Source organism: Triticum urartu, chromosome 6A (assembly GCF_056163025.1).
Source record: "Triticum urartu cultivar PI428250 chromosome 6A, HENAU_Tu73, whole genome shotgun sequence".
Classification (NCBI taxonomy): Eukaryota; Viridiplantae; Streptophyta; class Magnoliopsida; order Poales; family Poaceae; genus Triticum; species Triticum urartu.
Genome location: NC_141878.1, coordinates 459,196,713 through 459,216,597, shown reverse-complemented (window position 1 = coordinate 459,216,597; position 19,885 = coordinate 459,196,713). Strand labels below are relative to the sequence as shown.

The 19,885-nt window shown below is 47.1% G+C and overlaps 1 protein-coding gene across 1 annotated transcript; it reads right to left on the bottom strand.

Moving 5' to 3' along the window:
- Positions 1-3,378: 3,378 nt before the first annotated feature.
- Positions 3,379-5,460, bottom strand: LOC125514070 (amino acid transporter AVT3B-like). Its single transcript, XM_048679319.2, has one exon. It carries the CDS (start codon positions 5,236-5,238, stop codon positions 3,973-3,975), a length of 1,266 nt encoding a protein of 421 aa, XP_048535276.1. The 5' UTR covers positions 5,239-5,460; the 3' UTR covers positions 3,379-3,972.
- Between the last annotated feature and the right edge of the window lie 14,425 nt (positions 5,461-19,885).

Sequence of the window (19,885 nt, the reverse complement as noted above, 5' to 3'; positions counted from 1 at the left end):
TAATGCAGGAAGTAGAGAGAAGAGTAGGTGATATCTGGTGATCAAAGGGGGGCTTGCCTGGTTGCTCTCGCAAGAAAGAGGGGTCGTCGACACCGTAGTCGAACTAGGGTCGCCGGCAGTCTCGGGGTCTACCGGAAAGGAGTAACGGAGGGGGAACACAATAAATAACAGAGCAATCAAATGTAACACAAAGCAAGACGCGGCAATACGTTGTGCTAGGGGTGACCTAACGTAGGGACAGGTGATACCGGCAAAGGGGGAAAACATCCGGGAAGGTATCCCCGGCATTTCACGTTTTCGGACAAAAGAACCGGAGGGGAAAGTTGCGTGTTCGCTATGCTAGGGATGTGTGGCAGACGAACGGGCTGCGTATCCGGATTCGTCTCGTCGTTCTGAGCTACTTTCATGTACAAAGTTTTTCCATCCGAGCTACGGTTTATTTTATATTAATTTTAAAAGATTTAAATCATTTTTAGGATTTATTTAATTATTTTAAATCAACATTATCCAGAACAGTGCACGCTGATGTCAGTAGTCAACGTTGACCGTTGACCTGGTCAACCTGACAGGTGGGTCCCACCTGTCAGCGACACATTTTAATTAACCTAACCAGGATTAATTAGGGGTGGGCCCCACTAGTCAGTGACTACTTAATTAGCTAATTAACTAATTAGGTTAATTAGGAAACTAATGTTTAATTAGTTTAATTAAACATGATTAATTAAGTTTAATTAATTCTTTAATTAATTAATTAATTAATTTTATTTTTTTAACGTTCTCTGGTCGTGGGGCCCTCGTGTCATTGGCCCATGGCCTTAGCGGGTGTGGGCGAACGGGCACAACCCGAATGGGCGCTGGCCCACGGGGGTGCACCCGACTGGGCACCGGTCCTAGCCAGCCGTGGCGGCACGCGCGCAGAGGAGTCGGCGATGGGCACGGCCAGCGTGGCTTGCGGGAAAGCAGGGGCGGCAGAGGCTGGCAGCGCCGCGCGGGCCGAACGACGAGCGGCAGGGAGAGGTGGCGAGGCGGCGCTGGAGAGGGGCCGCGCGGACGGGCGCAGGCCATGGCGACCTGGGGAGGTAGCGGCACTGCGGGGAGTGCCGCGGGGCGGAGGAAGTGGCCGTGGGGCAGGGGTGCGGCCAGCGGGGAGCGCGGGACTGCGCGGCGGGGCGTGGCCGACGAGCGGGAGCGCGGTCGGAGCCGAGGCGAGCTCAGCGAGGGGTGAGCGGGGCAGCGCGGTGTGGTGGCGACGCGGGGGCAGGGGCACGACGAGCCGGACGGGGCGAGCGGGCGCTGACTAGGGGGAGCTAGCGGTGGTGCAACAGAGGGAGCAGGGCAGCGCGGTGGTCGGCGGGGACTACAGGGGGCCAGGCCACGGGCGGCTGCGGGTGTGCGCGCACATGCGCGTGCAGGGGGCGCGGCAAGTGAGCGGGGCGGGCGTGCGACGGGCGCCGGAGCGGGCGAGCTACAGGCGCGGGGGGAAGAGAGGAGAGGAGGGCTCACAATGGCCGTAGGGAATGGGCAGTGGAGCGTGGGGAGGAAGGCGGGGACGATGACGGGCGATGGCGGTGACGAGGGCGGGGCGGTTCAACGACGGAGAGGACGAAGACGATGGCGTCCGGCGAGGTGGCCCCGGGCAACGGCGAGCGCTAGGCGTCGGGGCACGGTCATGGGTGCGTCGGGTGTGGGACGGTGCGGGCGCGCGGTGACGGGGGAGTCCAGCGACGGGGTGTGGGCGAGGCGTCACGAGAGAGAGGGGGGCGGTTTCATCCCCGATCCAGATCGGATCGGGAGGGGGGAGGAGAGACGTGGGGAGTGGGGGAGTGTGCGGTCGTGAGGATGTTAAGGATTCGAGGATGGGGGATAGTAGTAGCGGGCGCGGCTGGGCCGGCCTGTTGGGTCGGTTGGCCTAGGGGGTGGGGTTTTCTTTTTACTTTTTCCTTTTCTTTTCTTTTCTTTTTGTTAGTTTTGTTTTCTGTTTTTCTTTTTTTTCTTTTTTCTTTATTTCTTTTCTGTTTTAATTTAAGTTCCTCTTTTATTTTAGTTTTATAAACTATAAAAGTAGTCCTTACTTTAGTGTTAATAAATAGGCTACTGCCACATAAATTTGGGCAACTAAACAAAATAGCTTAATATTTTATTTAATGTAAAAGGCATTCAACTAATTGTTTTTGCTACTGTTTAAAAAAAATCTAGAGTATTTTACATTTTTATAAAAGTGTGGCTTCTCCACCAAAATTTCCTATGCAATATTTGGTTCACTTCGAACATTTTAGTTTTAATATTTGAAAAGTTTTATTGTTTGCTTGATTTTGAATTTGAATTCGAATCGGTTTTGAACTAATACGAGATTATTAACGGTAACCGAGATGACATGGCATCATTAACAGGGAATTACTGTAGTCTAATTATTCGGACGTCACAGAGAGCATTGCTATATGGCAGAGGCAAGGGCAACGATCAGAGTGTTTTTTTCGATTTGATAAAAGGCGTTTTTATTAACTTAAAATGTAGCATCAAACGGATACAAAGCATAAAGGGCGACACTCGGCCTCTACATAGCTAAGATGCATACAGCCATCAAACAAACAGTCTGACAAAAAATATAAAAATGACAAAGTGACAACAGTAAAGCCATATGAGGTCAAAACTATGCCTATGTCGACTGAGAAGGTGGACCGATTCGGAGAGTATGATGACTAAGAAAATTTCGATGTCCTTTCTCCATGCTCTCTGTTTCTTTTCTATGCCCAGGAATCACGCTGAGGCCCAAGGGATATTACAACATCTAGACGCATCAGCATGAGAAAGCTAGGGATCACGATTTCACAAACCACCGTATGAAATTGGTCCACTGAAGAAAGAAAAACAACTCACGGGATGCTGAAATAAACACACGAGTCGCTATCTGTTTGCCTCATTGTTTATGGTGAAGCTTTGGAGAAAAACGTCGCCGTTCAGCGGAAGCCGTCGAATGGCTGAAAGATAAGCTCTAATCCGGACGACAGCAACAGCTTGGATCGTTGCGCTATGATAACGACGTTGTGCTTTTGCCTGGATAAAAAAGGTAGAAGCGACGAGAGAAAAGTGACGGAAGGCGCAGGGGAGAAGATAAGAAGAGATACTTCGCCTGGTACGTGAGGACGACTGACCGACCACGCAGGGCTACCGCAGCTTGCACGGTTGGTCTGCGTCCTCTTTTTTCTTCTTCCGGGCTTTCCCTGTTCCTTCTGCTTGCAGAATGTAAATAGATCAGCACAAAAATATCATGTCATGAGAACTCGTAATATTCCGTGATGCGAATCTCAATCCAATTGATCGATGCCGTAATAGAACTCTCTCAGGAACGTCTGTCATGAAACAATGGACAAAGTCAAATAAAAGCAATTCATAGTTCCAATTTCATTCCTTCAGGACCCTTTACAAGCTTGCGTTGCTTGCTTGGGACATAGTACAACAGTTCGAAACGTATACAACGTTTATGCTAGGAGTATCACGTAATGGTGCTTTGACAAGCAATGTAAGTCGTCCCAATTGCTTGCCTAGCCCAATTAACCACACACAAGACACAATCTTGCACGCTGACACTACGACGCACAAGTAACTAAATACTGAAATTCGTATCCTTTCATCCATTCCATATGCACTGCAGCTGGAACATCTAGGACATGAACAGAGTAGAAGAATGCTATGGGCAGACATGATCGGAATCTGTCGTAGCAAAACCATACAGATTTCTCCATGCCTCCAATCAACTAGTAGTATCTCATACTAACAATCTGAACAAGAATTCCCAACGAATGCACGCAATCCATTTCCCAGATCAACAAATAGCTGAGCCAGGCGATTCCTCTCTGATCCGCTGATCCCCTTCTCGTAGCGTGGAAAACTACTACGCGGGAGCTTAAGTTAACCAGCGTGGATGAGAGAGCCAATGCACCGAGCAAATTAATCCTCGGCGAACACCGGAATTTAAGCGCTGGAAGAGTGGAAGATTTGCACCAACGACGAGTAGGTGCCGAAGACGGCGAGCACGAGGCCGAGCACCACCAGGAGGACGTCGCTGAGAACCCCGACCCAGCCCATCTCGGCGCCGAACACCTTGATGTGGAAGGTGGCCGGCAGCACGAAGCCGAGCAGCACGCAGACGCTGCTCCCCACGAGGGAGAGGAAGTCGGTGAAATTGGGCACAAGCATGGCCGCGAGCCCCACGGTGACCACGAGCACCCACCGCATCCACCAGCAGTAGCGCTTGCCGTGGAACAGGCGCTCGGCGACCTCGTACACCGGGTTCATCATCACCGGCATGGTGAAGAAGAGGTTGATGCACAGCCCCAGCTGCACGGCGGCCGACAGCCACCCGCTGCCGAGGTTGGTGGTGATGATGTCGCGCGTGGCGTCGCCGAACGCGACGTACCCCATGACGCCGAACAGCCCGTACATGACAGCTATGAACGTCATGGACAGCCCGAGCGTGGCGCCGAACTTCTTCTTGTCCGCGGCCTCCGCCTCCAGCGGCAGGACCATACAGACGCCCTCGAAGGCGTACACGGACACGCCCGCACCGTAGAGGAGCGCGGCGGGGGCGCCGAACGCGGCGACGGGTGGGTGCGCGGCGAGCCAAGTCGACACGTCCTGGCCAACAACGACCCCCATGGCGCCGAGGTCGACGACGTCGGCGAAGATGCTGAGCGGCGCGAGGAGCGTGAGCGTCTTGATGGAGTTGAGCCCGAGCTGGAACGGCAGCATGGCGTAGATGAAGAGCGCCTTAGGGGAGAGGAAGACGTTCGAGGAGGGGGCGAAGACGGGGTAGAGGTGCGCCATGGTGTTGGAGATGAAGATGAGGTACCCGACGCAGAAGCTGGCCTGGCTGAGCACCAGCATGGTGTCCACGGCGAGGCGGCCGGGCGCGCCGAACACGGCGTCCCCCAGATCCCCAAACGAGGAGAGCATCTTCGGGTGGTCGTCGGCGAGGCGGCGGCGGCAGGCGACGAGCAGCATCATGCAGTAGAAGGTGAGCAGCGCGACGGAGAGGAGCAGGATGGAGCCCGCGGCCCAGCCGGTGCGCGAGAACGTGTAGGGCAGGCCCAGCACGCCGGCGCCGACCACAGCGATGAACACGTTCGCGAAGGTCTTGGGCTGCGACGACAGGTGCCCCCCCTCGGCGCTGTGGTGCGGCAGCAGCGGCGCCGAGTCCAGCCGCGACGACGACGAGCTCGCGTCGCTCCCCAATCCCATGGCGCGCGGGCGATTGAATCGAGATTAACACAAACGAATTGGGTGAACCACCACACAGATAGAGAGAGGCAGAAGATGGAACGACGAACAGGCGAATTCGACGGGATTTGTATTCGTCTTCCGCTCCGGTCGTCGGAAGTATCGAGAGAAAACGGGCGATCTCGCGGCGGAGGAAACCGATGAGGAAGGAGTGGCTGCGGGCTCCCTCTCCGGGGGGGTTGCCGGTGCTTTTGTAGAGAGGAGAGGATGGCCTGCCATCGTGGGAAAATATTTTGCCAAAAAATCGTGGGAAAATATCATGGGCGTGGTCCATGAGCATGTTTTGTTTTCTGCGCCCCCCGGGACCACCTGGAAGCGCGTGGCGGTGTATGAGTAGTACAGCACCTACCAAGATTGTTGTATGCGTTTGACGGCCACGTGTTCTCGTGTGAAATCGTACAGCCTGCACACAGCTAGGAGCATTTTCTTCCTTTTTTATATTTTCGAAATTTCCCCAATATTTCTCAGAGTAACTTGGAACAATATAAATCAAATGGTACTTTTACAAAGCTAACGTCTTGCATTAACTCAATCAAGTCAAACCAAATCTTTACTAAATAAAAAAAAATCTGCATCTGTCCATACTTAAACCAAATCAAATCAAATCTTACCAAAACTTCACCTAAATCAAAATTTTCTTTGACTTTCTCTATCCATACTCAAATCAAATTAAATCATATGATGTCTGCAATGTATATGTCATACAAAATTGATGTTGAACCACTACAATATGTATGCTCCAGTTGCAACGCATGGGTAGTTAGCTATGACTAATATAATTCTCAGTAAGCCGTGTTCTCCCACGTTGTCGTGCATGGTAGTTTCACATTGTTTTTGTGTTCGTATATGCTTTACATTTTCTTTTCTTAAAACAGACGGTTCGATTCCGCGGTCAAATATTCATACATTGCTACATAATTTATATACTGATATACTTGATATAGAAGTGTTTTTCTATTGCACGAGCAAGTTAAACTTTGGGCAAATAAAACAATATCTCAAAACATAAATCAATCAAATCAAATAATCAAATCAAATATTGCAGACTAAGGCATAGCTTAGTGGTGGGAAGGGGTTGATGCCTTCCCACCCACCCAGGTTCAACACTTGGTACTTGCAATTTGGGTTTGTTGCACCAATTATACTGTAGGGGGTTCCCTTACAGTGTTTCTATCAAAAATAATAATCAAAAGATCCCGATACATCTACCTACTTCATAAAATATATCATAATTGTGGCAATTAATTTCTTGACAACTAAAATCTAATCTCTGAGTGTGAATAAATCATCACCAACTCGGGTCTTTATAAGAGTATATACTCCCCCTCCTCCTTTTTTCTTACTTTGTGCATTAGATTTGTCTCAAGTTAAACTTTGCAAAGTTTGACCAAGTTGATGTATAAAAAGTATAAGCTTCTATAGCACCTAATAAATATAATATCAAAATTTATTTCATGGAATCTAACGATCTTGATGTTATATTGTGAATGTTTATATTTTTATATAAACTTGCTAAAACTTTGGAGAGTTTGACTTCAGAAAAACCTAATAGGCAGACTAAAAAGAAAGTGAGGGATATGTTGGGAAACGTAGCATGCAATTTCAAAAAAATTCCTACGCTCACGCAAGATCTATATAGGAGATGCATAGTAACGAGAGGAGGAGAGTGTGTCCACGTCCCTCGTAGACCGAAAGCAGAAGCGTTTGACAACGTGGTTGATGTAGTCGAACTTCTTCCAGCTCCGACCGATCAAGCACCGAATGTACGGCACCTCCGAGTTCTACCACGTTCAGCGTGATGACGTTCCTCGCCTTCTTTATCCAACAAGGTGTTGAGGTAGTAGATGAGTTTCGTCAGCACGATGGTGTGGTGACGGTGATGGTGAAGTGATCCGCGCAGGGCTTCGTCTAAGCACCGCGAGAATATGACCGGGGGTGTAAACTGTGGAGGGGGGCGCTGCACACGGCTAACAATTGATGTTGTGTGCTTGTGACGCGCCCCCTCCCCACATATATATAGGTGGGAGGGGAGGGGAGGCAACCAGGGCGCCCTAGGGCTTGGCCGCCGCCCCCTAGGGGCCTTGTCTTGCCCTGCCCCCCCCCTTCCTTGTATACGAAAGGGGGAAGGAAAGAGTGGGGAGGGGAAAGGAAGGGGGAATAGTTCCTCGAAAAAAGGAAGGGGGAATCCTATTCCCTCTCTTTACTTTCCTCCTCCCCTTTTCCTTCTCCACTTAGGCCGGCCCATATGGGGGCGCACCAGCCCCTTGTGGCTGGTGTGTTTCCCCTCTTCGCTCATAAGGCCCATATCTTTTGTCGGGGGTGCCCAGAACCCCTTCCGGTAACCCAATATGTACCCAGTACCCTCCGGAACACTTCCGGTGTCTGAATTTCATCGTCCTATATATCAATCTTTAACTCTCAACCATTTCAAGACTCATCGTCATGTCCGTGATCTCATCCGGGATTCCGAACAACATTCGGTCACCAAATCACATAAGTCATATAATACTATATCGTCAACGAACGTTAAGCGTGTGGACCCTACGGGTTCGAGAACTATGTAGACATGACCGATACACCTCTCGGGTCAATAACCAATAGCGGAACCTGGATGCTCATATTGGCTCCTACATATTCTACGAAGATCTTTATGGGTCGAACCGTTATGACAACATACATAATACCCTTTGTCCATTGGTATGTTACTTGCCCGAGATTCGATCGTCGGTATCTTCATACCTAGTTCAATCTCATTACCAAGAAGTCTCTTTACTCGTTACGTAACACATCACCCGTTGGGGAACGCATTATTTCATAAAAATTCCTACGATCATGCAAGATCTATCTAGGAGAAGCATAGCAACGAGCAGGGAGAGTGTGTCCACGTACCCTCGTAGAACGAAAGCGGAAGCGTTAAGTAACGCGATTGATGTAGTCGAACATCTTCGTGTTGGGGATCGTAGCAGAAATTTAAAATTTTCTACGCATCACCAAGATCAATCTATGGAGTAATCTAGCAACGAGGGGAAGGAGAGTGCATCTACATACCCTTGTAGATCGCTAAGCGGAAGCGTTCAAGTGAACAGGGTTGATGGAGTCGTACTCGTCGTGATCCAAATCACCGATGATCCTAGCACCGAACGGACGGCACCTCCGCGTTCAACACACGTACGTAACGGAGACGTCTCCTGCGCCTTGATCCAGCAAGGAGGAGGGAGAGGTTGAGGAAGAGAGCCCAACAGTAGCACGACGGCGTGGTGGTGATGGAGTGGCAGTTCTCCGGCAGGGCTTCGCCAAGCTCACGCGGAGGAGAGGTGTTGGAGGGGAGGGGCTGCGCCAGGTTCAAGGGTGTGGCCACCCTCCCACCCCTCCACTATTTATAGGTGGGGAGAGAGGGGGCCGGCCCCCCTTAGATCCCATCTAGGGTTGGGGGCGGCGGCCAAGGGGGGGAGGAGTGCCTCCCAAGTCAAGTGGAGGCCCTCCCCCTTAGGGTTTCCCCTCTCCCATGCGCATGGGCCTTGGGGGGGCTGGTGCCCTTGGCCCATTAAGGTTAGGGCGCCCCCCTACAGCCCATGCTGCTGTATTGGACGTGGTGTAACATTTTTCGGACCTCTGGACCCCTCCAGAATCCTCCGGAACCTTCCGGAAGCTTCCCGGTACAATACCGGAAAAAACCAAACTTTTCTCGGAACCCGAACAACAACTTTCCATATATAAATCTTTACCTCCGGACCATTCCGGAACTCCTCGTGACGTCCGGGATCTCATCCGGGACTCCAAACAACATTCGGTAATCACATACAAGTTTTCCTAATAACCCTAGCGTCATCAAACCTTAAGTGTGTAGACCCTACGGGTTCGGGAACCATGCAGACATGACCGAGACAACTCTCCGGCCAATAACCAACAGCGGGATCTGGATACCCATGTTGGCTCCCACATGTTCCACGATGATCTCATCGGATGAACCACGATGTCGAGGATTCAATCAATCCCGTATTCAATTCCCTTTGTCCAGTGGTATTTTACTTGCCCGAGATTTGATCGTCGGTATCCCGATACCTTGTTCAATCTCGTTACCGGCAAGTCTCTTTACTCGTTCCGTAACACATCATCCCGTGATCAACTCCTTGGTCACATTCTGCACATTATGATGATGTCCTATCGAGTGGGCCCAGAGATACCTCTCCGTTACACGGAGTGACAAATCCCAGTCTCGATTCGTGCCAACCCAACAGACACTTTCGGAGATACCTGTAGTGAACCTTTATAGCCACCCAGTTACGTTGTGATGTTTGGCACACCCAAAGCACTCCTACGGTATCCGGGAGTTGCACAATCTCATGGTCTAAGGAAATGATACTTGACATTAGAAAAGCTTTAGCATACGAACTACACGATCTTTGTGCTAGGCTTAGGATTGGGTCTTGTCCATCACATCATTCTCCTAATGATGTGATCCCGTTATCAACGACATCCAATGTCCATGGTCAGGAAACCGTAACCATCTATTGATCAACGAGCTAGTCAACTAGAGGCTTACTAGGGACATGGTGTTGTCTATGTATCCACACATGTATTTGAGTTTCCTATCAATACAATTCTAGCATGGATAATAAACGATTATCATGAACAATGAAATATAATATAATAATAACTAATTTATTATTGCCTCTAGGGCATATTTCCAACAGTCTCCCACTTGCGCTAGAGTCAATAATCTAGTTCACATCGCCATGTGATTAACACTCACAGGTCACATCGCCATGTGACCAACATCCAAAGAGTTTACTAGAGTCACTAATCTAGTTCACATCACTATGTGATTAATACTGAATGAGTTCTGGGTTTGATCATGTTATGCTTGTGAGAGAGGTTGTAGTCAACGGGTCTTGCCATATTCAGATCCCTATGTATTTCACAAAACTTTATGTCATATCGTAGATGCTGCTACCACGTTCCACTTGGAGCTATTCCAAATTATTGCTCCATTATACGTATCCGGTATCTCTACTCAGAGCTATCCGGACAGGTGTTAAGCTTGCATCGACGTAACTCTTTACGTCGAACTCTTTATCACCTCCATAACCGAGAAACATTTCCTTATTCCTCTAAGGACAATTTTGACCGCTATCTGGTGATCCAGTCCTAGATCACCTTTGTACCCTCTTGCCACACATGTGGCAAGGCACACATCAGGTGCGGTACTCAGCATGGCATACCGTATAGAGCCTATGACAAGAGCATAGGGGACGACCTTCGTCCTTCCTCTTTCTTCTGCCGTGGTCAAGCTTTGAGTCTTACTCAACTTCACACCTTACAACTCAGGTAAGAACCCCTTCTTTGACTGATCTATTTTGAACTCTTTCAAAAACATGTCAAGGTGTGCGTCCTTGAAAGTATCATCAGGCGTCTTGATCTATTTCTATAGATCCTGATGCCCAATATGTAAGCAGCTTTGTCCAGGTCTTCCTTTGAAAATCACTCTTCAAAGAACCATTTATGCTTTCCAGAAATTCTACATCATTTTGAATCAACAATATGTCATCCACATATACTTATCAGAAATGTTGTAGTGCTCCCACTCACTTTCTTGTAAATACAAGTTTCTAGCAAACATTGTATAAACCTAAAAGCTTTGATCACTCCATCAAAGCATATATTCTGACTCCGAGATGCTTGCTCTAGTCCATAGAAGGATCGCTGGAGCCAGCATACCTTTTAGCATCCTTAGGATCGACAAAACTTTGATTGTATCACATACAACTCTTTCTTACGAAAACTGGTAAGAAAACTTGTTTTGACATCCATCTGTAAGATTTCATAATCGAAAAATACAGCTAATGCTAACATGATTCCGACGGACTTAAGCATCGCTACGGGTGAGAAATTCTCATCGTAGTTAACTCCTTGAACTTATGAAAAGACTCTTTCCCACAAGTCGAGCTTCATAGACGGTAACATTACCGCCCATGTCCGTCTTCTTCTTAAAGATCCATTTATCTCAATGGCTTGCCGATCATCGGGCAAGTCCACCAAAGTCCATACTTTGTTCTAATACATGGATCCTATCTCGGATTTCATGGCTTCTAACCATTTGTCGGAATACGGGCCCACCATCGCTTCTCCATAGCTCATAGGTTCATTGTTGTCTAACAACATGATATCTAAGACAGGATTACCGTACCACTCAAGAGTAGTACATATCCTTGTCGACCTATGAGGTTCGATAGCAACTTGATCCGAAGCTTCATGATCACTATCATTAACTTCCTCTTCAACAGACGTAGGCACCACAGAAAACATCTTTCTGTGTTGCATCACTCTCTGGTTGAAACAAAGGTTCGACAACCTCATCAAGTTCTATCTTCCTCCCACTCAATTCTTTCGAGAGAAACTCCTTCTCGAGAAAGGACCCGTTCTTAGTGACAAACAATTTTCCCTCGGATCTGAGATAGAAGGTATACCCAACTGTCACCTTTGGGTATTCTATGAAGATGTGTTTGTCCGCTTTTGGGTTCGAGCTTCTCCGGCTGAAGCCTTAAGCATCGCAGCCCAAACATTAAGAAACGAAAACTTTGGTTTCTTGCCAAACCAATGTTCACACGACGTCATCTCAACGGACTTAGATGGTGTCCTATCTAGAGTGAATGCAGCTGTCTCTAACGCATAACCTCAAAATGAAAACGGTAGATTGGTAAGAGACATCATAGATCACACCATATCTCATAAGGTTCGATTACGACGTCCGGACACACCATTACCCTGTGGTGTTCCAGGTGGCTTCAACTGTGAAACAATTCCACAATGTCTTAAGTGATTGCCAAACTCATAACTCAGAAATTCTCATCGATCAGATCGTAGGAATTTGATCTTCTTGTTATGATGGTTCTTAACTTCACTCTGAAATCGCTTGAACTTTTCAAACGTTCCAGACTTGTGCTTCATTAAGTAAATATACCTATATCTACTCAAATCGTCAGTGAAGATGAGAAAATAGCGATATCCACTGCACGCTTCAATTCTCATTGGATCACACGCATCGGTATGTATGATTTCCAACAAGTCATTTGCCCGTTTCATTGTACCTGAAAATGGGGTCTTAGTCATCCTGCCCATGAGGCATGGCTCGCATGTGTCAAGCGATTCAAAATCAAGTGACTCCAAACATCCATCGACATGGAGTTTCTTCATGCATCTTACGCCAATATGACCTAAGCGGCAGTGCCACGAGAAAGTGGTACTATCATTATTATCTCTACATCTTTTGGCGTGAACATGTGTATTACTACGACCGAGATTCAATGAACCATTCACATAGGGTGCAGGACCATGAAAGGTATTATTCATGTAAACAGAATAACCATTATTCTCTAACTTAAATGAATAACCGTATTGCAATGAACATGATCTAATCATATTCATGCTCAACGTAGACACCTGATAACATTTATCTAGGTTCAATACTAATCCCGAAGGCAGATGGAGCATGCGATGGTGATCTCATCAACTTTGGAAACACTTCCAACACACATCGTCACCTCGCCCTTAGCCAGTCTCCGTTTAGTCCGTAGCTTTTGCTTCAAGTCACCAATAATAGCAACTGAACCGGTATCCAATACCCAGGTGCTACCAGGAGTACTAGTGAGGTACACATTAATAACACGTATATACTTTGTTGAAGTTGCCAGCCTTCTTATCTACCATGCATTTGGGGTAATTCCGCTACCAGTGACCGTTCCCCTTACAATAGAAGCACTTAGTCTCGGGTTTGGGTTCAACCTTGGGTTCCTTCACTGGAGCGGCAACTGGTTTGCCATCCATGAAGTTTCCCTTCTAGCCCTTGCCCTTCTTGAAACCAGTGGTCTTGTTAAACCATCAACACTTGATGCTCCTTCTTGATTTCTACCTTTTGCGGTCTTAAGCACCACGAACAACTCCGGGATCAATTCCATCCGTTGCATGTCATATTTCATCACGAAGATCTAGTAGCTTAGTGATAGTGGCTAGAGAACTCTATCAATCACTATCTTATCTGGAAGTTTAACTCCCACTTGATTTAAGTGATTGTAGCACCCAGACATTCTGAGCACATGCTCACTAGCTGAGCTATTCTCCTCCATCTTGTTGGCAAAAGAACTTGTCAGAGGTCTCACACCTCTCAACACGGGCATGAGCCTGAAATCCCAATTTCAGCTCTTGGAACATCTCATATGTTCTACGGCGTTCAAAACGTCATTGGAATCCCGATTCTAAGCCGTAAAGTATGGTGCACTAAACTATCAAGTAGTCATCAGGATGTGTCTGTCAGGTGTTCACAACATCCACAGACGACGTTGTAGGGGTTTGCACATCGAGCGGTGCATCAAAGACGTAAGCCTTCTGTGTAGCAGTGAGGACACTCCTCGGACTATGGACCTAGTCCGCATCATTGCTTATAATATCTTTCAACTTAATCTTTCTCTAGGAACGTATTGAAACAGGGAGCTACAGCGTGAGCTATTTATCTACAACATATTTGCAAAGACAATTTAGACTATGTTCATGATAATTGAGTTCATCTAATCAAGTTATTTAATGAACTCCCACTCAGATAGACATCCCTCTAGTCATCTAAGTGAAACATGATCCGAATCGACTAGGCCGTGTCCGATCATCACGTGAGACGGACTAGTCATCAACGGTGAACATCTCATGTTGATCGTATCTTCTATACGACTCATGTTCGACCTTTCGGTCTTCCATGTTCCGAGGCCATGTCTATACATGCTAGGCTCGTCAAGTCAACCTAAGTGTTTCGCATGTGTTCCGAGGCCATGTCTGTACATGCTAGGCTCGTCAACACCCGTTGTATTCGAACGTTAGAATCTATCACACCCGATCATCACGTGGTGCTTCGAAACAATGAACCTTCGCAACGGTGCACAGTTAGGGGGAACACTTTTCTTGAAATTTTAGTGAGGGATCATCTTATTTAAGCTACCGTCGTTCTAAGCAAATAAGATGTAAAACATGATAAACATCACATGCAATCAAATAGTGACATGATATGGCCAATATCATTTTGCTCCTTTTGATCTCCATCTTCGGGGCTCCATGATCATCATTGTCACCGGCATGACACCATGATCTCCATCATCGTGTCTTCTTGAAGTTGTCTCGTCATCTATTACTTCTACTACTATGGCTAACGCTTTAGCAATAAAGTAAAGTAATTACATGACGTTTATGTTGACACGTAGGTCATAAATAAATTAAGACAACTCCTATGGCTCCTGCCGGTTGTCATACTCATCGACATGCAAGTCGTGATTCCTATTACAAGAACATGATCAATCTCATACATCACATATATCATTCATCACATCCTTTTGGCCATATCACATCACAAGGCATATGCTGCAAAAACAAGTTAGACGTCATCTAATTGTTGTTGCAAGTTTTTACGTGGCTGCTATAGGTTTCTAGCAAGAACGTTTCTTACCTACGCGAAAACCACAACGTGATATGCCAATTTCTATTTACCCTTCATAAGGACCCTTTTCATCGAATCCGATTCGACTAAAGTGGGAGAGATAGACACCCGCTAGCCACCTTATGCAACTAGTGCATGTCAGTCGGTGGAACCAGTCTCACGTAAGCATACATGTAAGGTCGGTCCGGGCCGCTTCATCCCACGATGCCGCCGAATCAAGATAAGACTAGTAACGGCAAGTAAATTGACAATATTGACACCCACAACTGCTTTGTGTTCTACTCGTGCATAGAAACTACGCATAGACCTAGCTCATGATGCCACTGTTGGGGATCGTAGCAGAAATTTAAAATTTTCTACGCATCACCAAGATCAATCTATGGAGTAATCTAGCAACGAGGGGAAGGAGAGTGCATCTACATACCCTTGTAGATCGCTAAGCGGAAGCGTTCAAGTGAACGGGTTTGATGGAGTCGTACTCGTCGTGATCCAAATCACCGATGATCCTAGCGCCGAACGGACGGCACCTCCGCGTTCAACACACGTATGGAACGGAGACGTCTCCCACGCCTTGATCCAGCAAGGAGGAGGGAGAGGTTGAGGAAGAGAGTCCAACAGCAGCACGACGGCGTGGTGGTGATGGAGTGGCAGTTCTCCGGCAGGGCTTCGCCAAGCTCACGCAGAGGAGGAGAGGTATTGGAGGGGAGGGGCTGCGCCAGGTTCAAGGGTGTGGCCGCCCTCCCACCCCTCCACTATTTATAGGTGGGGAGAGAGGGGGCCGGCCCCCCTTATATCCCATCTATGGTTGGGGGCGGCGGCCAAGGTGGGGAGGAGTGCCTCCCAAGTCAAGTGGAGGCCCTCCCCCTTAGGGTTTCCCCTCTCCCATGCGCATGGGCCTTGGGGGGGGCTGGTGCCCTTGGCCCATTAAGGTTAGGGCGCCCCCTACAGCCCATGCTGCTGTACTGGACGTGGTGGAACATTTTCCGGACCTCCGGACCCCTCCGGAATCCTCCAGAACCTTCCAGAAGCTTCCCGGTACAATACCGGAAAAAACCGAACTTTTCCCGGAACCCGAACAACAACTTTCCATATATAAATCTTTACCTCCGGACCATTCTGGAACTCCTCGTGACGTCCGGAATCTCATCCGGGACTCCGAACAACATTCAGTAATCACATACAAGTCTTCCTAATAACCCTAGCGTCATAGAACCTTAAGTGTGTAGACCCTACGGGTTCGGGAACCATGCAGACATGACTGAGACAACTCTCCGGACAATAACCAACAACGGGATCTGGATACCCATGTTGGCTCCCACATGTTCCACGATGATCTCATCGGATGAACCACGATGTCGAGGATTCAATCAATCCCGTATTCAATTCCCTTTGTCCAGCGGTATTGTACTTGCCCGAGATTCGATCGTCGGTATCCCGATACCTTGTTCAATCTCATTACCGGCAAGTCTCTTTACTCGTTCCGTAACACATCATCCCGTGATCAACTCCTTGGTCACATTGTGCACATTATGATGATGTCCTACCGAGTGGGCCTAGATATACCTCTCCGTTACACGGAGTGACAAATCCCTGTATCGATTCGTGCCAACCCAACAGACACTTTCGGAGATACCTGTAGTGAACCTTTATAGCCACCCAGTTATGTTGTGACGTTTGGCACACCCAAAGCACTCCTACGGTATCCGGGAGTTGCACAATCTCATGGTCTAAGGAAATGATACTTGACATTAGAAAAGCTTTAGCATACGAACTACACGATCTTTGTGCTAGGCTTAGGATTGGGTCTTGTCCATCACATCATTCTCCTAATGATGTGATCCCATTATCAACGACATCCAATGTCCATGGTCAGGAAACCGTAACCATCTATTGATCAACGAGCTAGTCAACTAGAGGCTTACTAGGGACATGGTGTTGTCTATGTATCCACACATGTATCTGAGTTTCCTATCAATACAATTCTAGCATGGATAATAAAAGATTATCATGAATAATGAAATATAATATAATAATAACTAATTTATTATTGCCTCTAGGGCATATTTCCAACACTTCGCGATCCAACCAATCAAGTACCAAACGCACGGCACCTCAGCAATCTGCACACGTTCAGCTCGGTGACATCCCTCGAACTCTAGATCCAGCTGAGGCCGAGGGAGAGTTTCGTCAGCACGATGGCGTGTTGACGGTGATGATGAAGTTACCAATGCAGGACTTCGCCTAAGAACTACGACAATATGACCGAGGTGGAATTCTGTGGAGGGGGCACCGCACATGGCTAAACAATCAATTTGTGTGTCTATGGGGTGCCCCCTCCCTGTATATAAAGGAGTGGAGGAGGGCAGGGCCGGCCCTCTCTATGGCGCGCCCAGTGGGGATTCATACTCCTAGTTGGAGTAGGTTTCCGCCCTTTCCCTAGTTGGAGTAGGAGAAGAAGGAAGAGGGAGAAGGAAAGAAGGAAAGGGGGCCGACCCCCCTCCCAATTCGGATTGGGCTTCGGGGGGCGCGCCCCACCTTGGCCGTCTCCTCCTATCTCCCACTAAGGCCCAATAAGGCCCATTGACTCCCCGAGGGGTTCCGGTAACCTCCCGGTACTCCGAAAAATGCCCGAACTCATCTAGAACCATTTCGGTGTCCAAACTTAGCCTTTCAATATATCGATCTTTATGTCTCGACCATTTCAAGACTCCTCGTCATGTCTGTGATCACATCTGGGATTCTGAACAACCTTCGGTACATCAAAACACATAAACTCATAATACCGATCGTCGTCGAACGTTAAGCGTGCGGACCCTACGGGTTCGAGAACTATGTAGACATGACCGAGACTCATCTCCGGTCAATAACCAATAGCGGAACCTGGATGCTCATATTGGCTCCCACATATTCTACGAAGATCTTTATCAGTCAAACCGCATAACAACATACTTTCTTCCCTTTGTCGTCGGTATGTTACTTGCCCGAGATTCGATCGTCAGTATCTCAATACCTAGTTCAATCTCGTTACCGGCAAGTCTCTTTACTCGTTCCATAATGCATCATCCCGCAACTAACTCATTAGTTATTTTGCTTGCAAGGCTTATAGTGATGTGTATTACCGAGAGGGCCCAGAGATACCTCTCCGATACACGGAGTGACAAATCCTAATCTCGATCTATGCCAACTCAACAAACACCATCGGAGACACCCGTAGAGCATCTTTGTAGTCATCCAGTTACGTTGTGACGTTTGATAGCACACTAAGTGTTCCTCCGGTATTTGGGAGTTGCATAATCTCATAGTCATAGGAACATGTATAAGTTATGGAGAAAGTAATAGCAATAAACTAAACGATCATAGTGCTAAGCTAACGGATGGGTCATGTCCATCACATCATTCTCTAATGATGTGATCGCGTTCATCAAATGACAACACATGTCTATGGTCAGGAAACATAACCATCTTTGATTAACGAGCTAGTCAAGTAGAGGCATGCTAGGGGCACTTTGTTTGTCTATGTATTCATACATGTACTAAGTTTCCGGTTAATACAATTCTAGCATGAATAATAAACATTTATCATGATATAAGAAAATATAAATAACAACTTTATTATTGCCTCTAGGGCATATTTCCTTCATCACCTTGTGACCAACTCCTTAGTCGTTTGCTTACAAGCTTATGATGTACATTACCGAGAGGGCCGAGAGATACCTCTTCGGTACTCGGAGTGACAAATCCTAATCTTGATCTATGCCAACCCAACAAACCCCTTCGGAGATATCTGTAGAGCATCTTTATAATCACCCAGTTACGTTGTGACGTTTGATATCACACAAGGTATTCCTCCGGTATCCGAGAGTTGCATAATCTCATAGTAGAAGGAATATGTATTTGACATGAAGAAAGCAATAGCAATAAAACTGAATGATCAATATGCTAAGCTAACGGATGGGTCATGTCCATCACATCATTCTCCTAATGATGTGATCCCGTTTATCAAATGACAACACATGTCTATGGTTAGGAAACTTAACCATCTTTGATTAACGAGCTAGTTTAGTAGAAGCTTACTAGGGACATGGTGTTTTGTCTATGTATCCACACATGTATCAAGTTTCCGGTTAATACAATTCTAGCATGAATAATAAGCATTTATCATAAATAAGGAAATATAAAATAACAACTTTATTATTACCTTTAGGGCATATTTTCTTCAGGATACACACTAGCTCTACTAGTTGCGGTGTTTGTCAAGTAGTAACTCAACCATTTTTCCAATTCCATTGTGCTCAGATATTTGGACTTTTTCTTGTTTGGCAACGGGTACGATGAGGCAGCATAGTCAAGGTGGAGCCGACGACGCAAGAAAGTGCAACATCAATAGATGCAAAGACAAAGATGGTGGTTGGGTTCACATAAATAAAAGGATCGATCTGGTCATAATGCACAATGAACATGATGAACTTGGCGACTTAGAGAGTTGCAGCAGTGGAAAAGAAGACGATGACATGCATGAGGAGATTAGAGCTAGACCAGGGGCGGAGCCAGCCCAGCGAGACGCCCCGGGCCCCAGGCTTACTACAGTGCCGCTACAGTGTCAAACAGTGCCTGAGAAGCTACAATCAACAAAGGAATTCCTCCCCACGCCCGGGGCCCAGGCCCCCCCCCCCCCCCCCGGCCTGGGTCCTGGATCCGCCACTGAGCTAGACTATCATTGTATGTGATAGGTAAAATCTTAGATCAAATAGTTAGATTGCTAATTAGACGCTCATATATAATAATGCTAAAACAACTAAATACTAGTACACCTAGTTTGGCTCCCAAGAATTGAACTTGAGTTATTCAATTAAATTCCAATTCAAACAGAATTTCAATGTGATTTCAAAATATTATAATTTCAATGTTATGTCTTGATGACACACTGAAAATAAAAGTTAATCATTGCACGAAATTTTGTTCATTGGAATTTGAGCCCCGTGTCCACTTAAAAAATTGCTCGGAATCAACTGAAATTTGACCAACATTGTCCCTACTTTGACCAATATTATAGGTATTGAGATTTCCACTCCATGTTCGCACTATAAAAATTTCACGAATATATTTTAAACCTTTTGCGTTCTTGGAACTAAT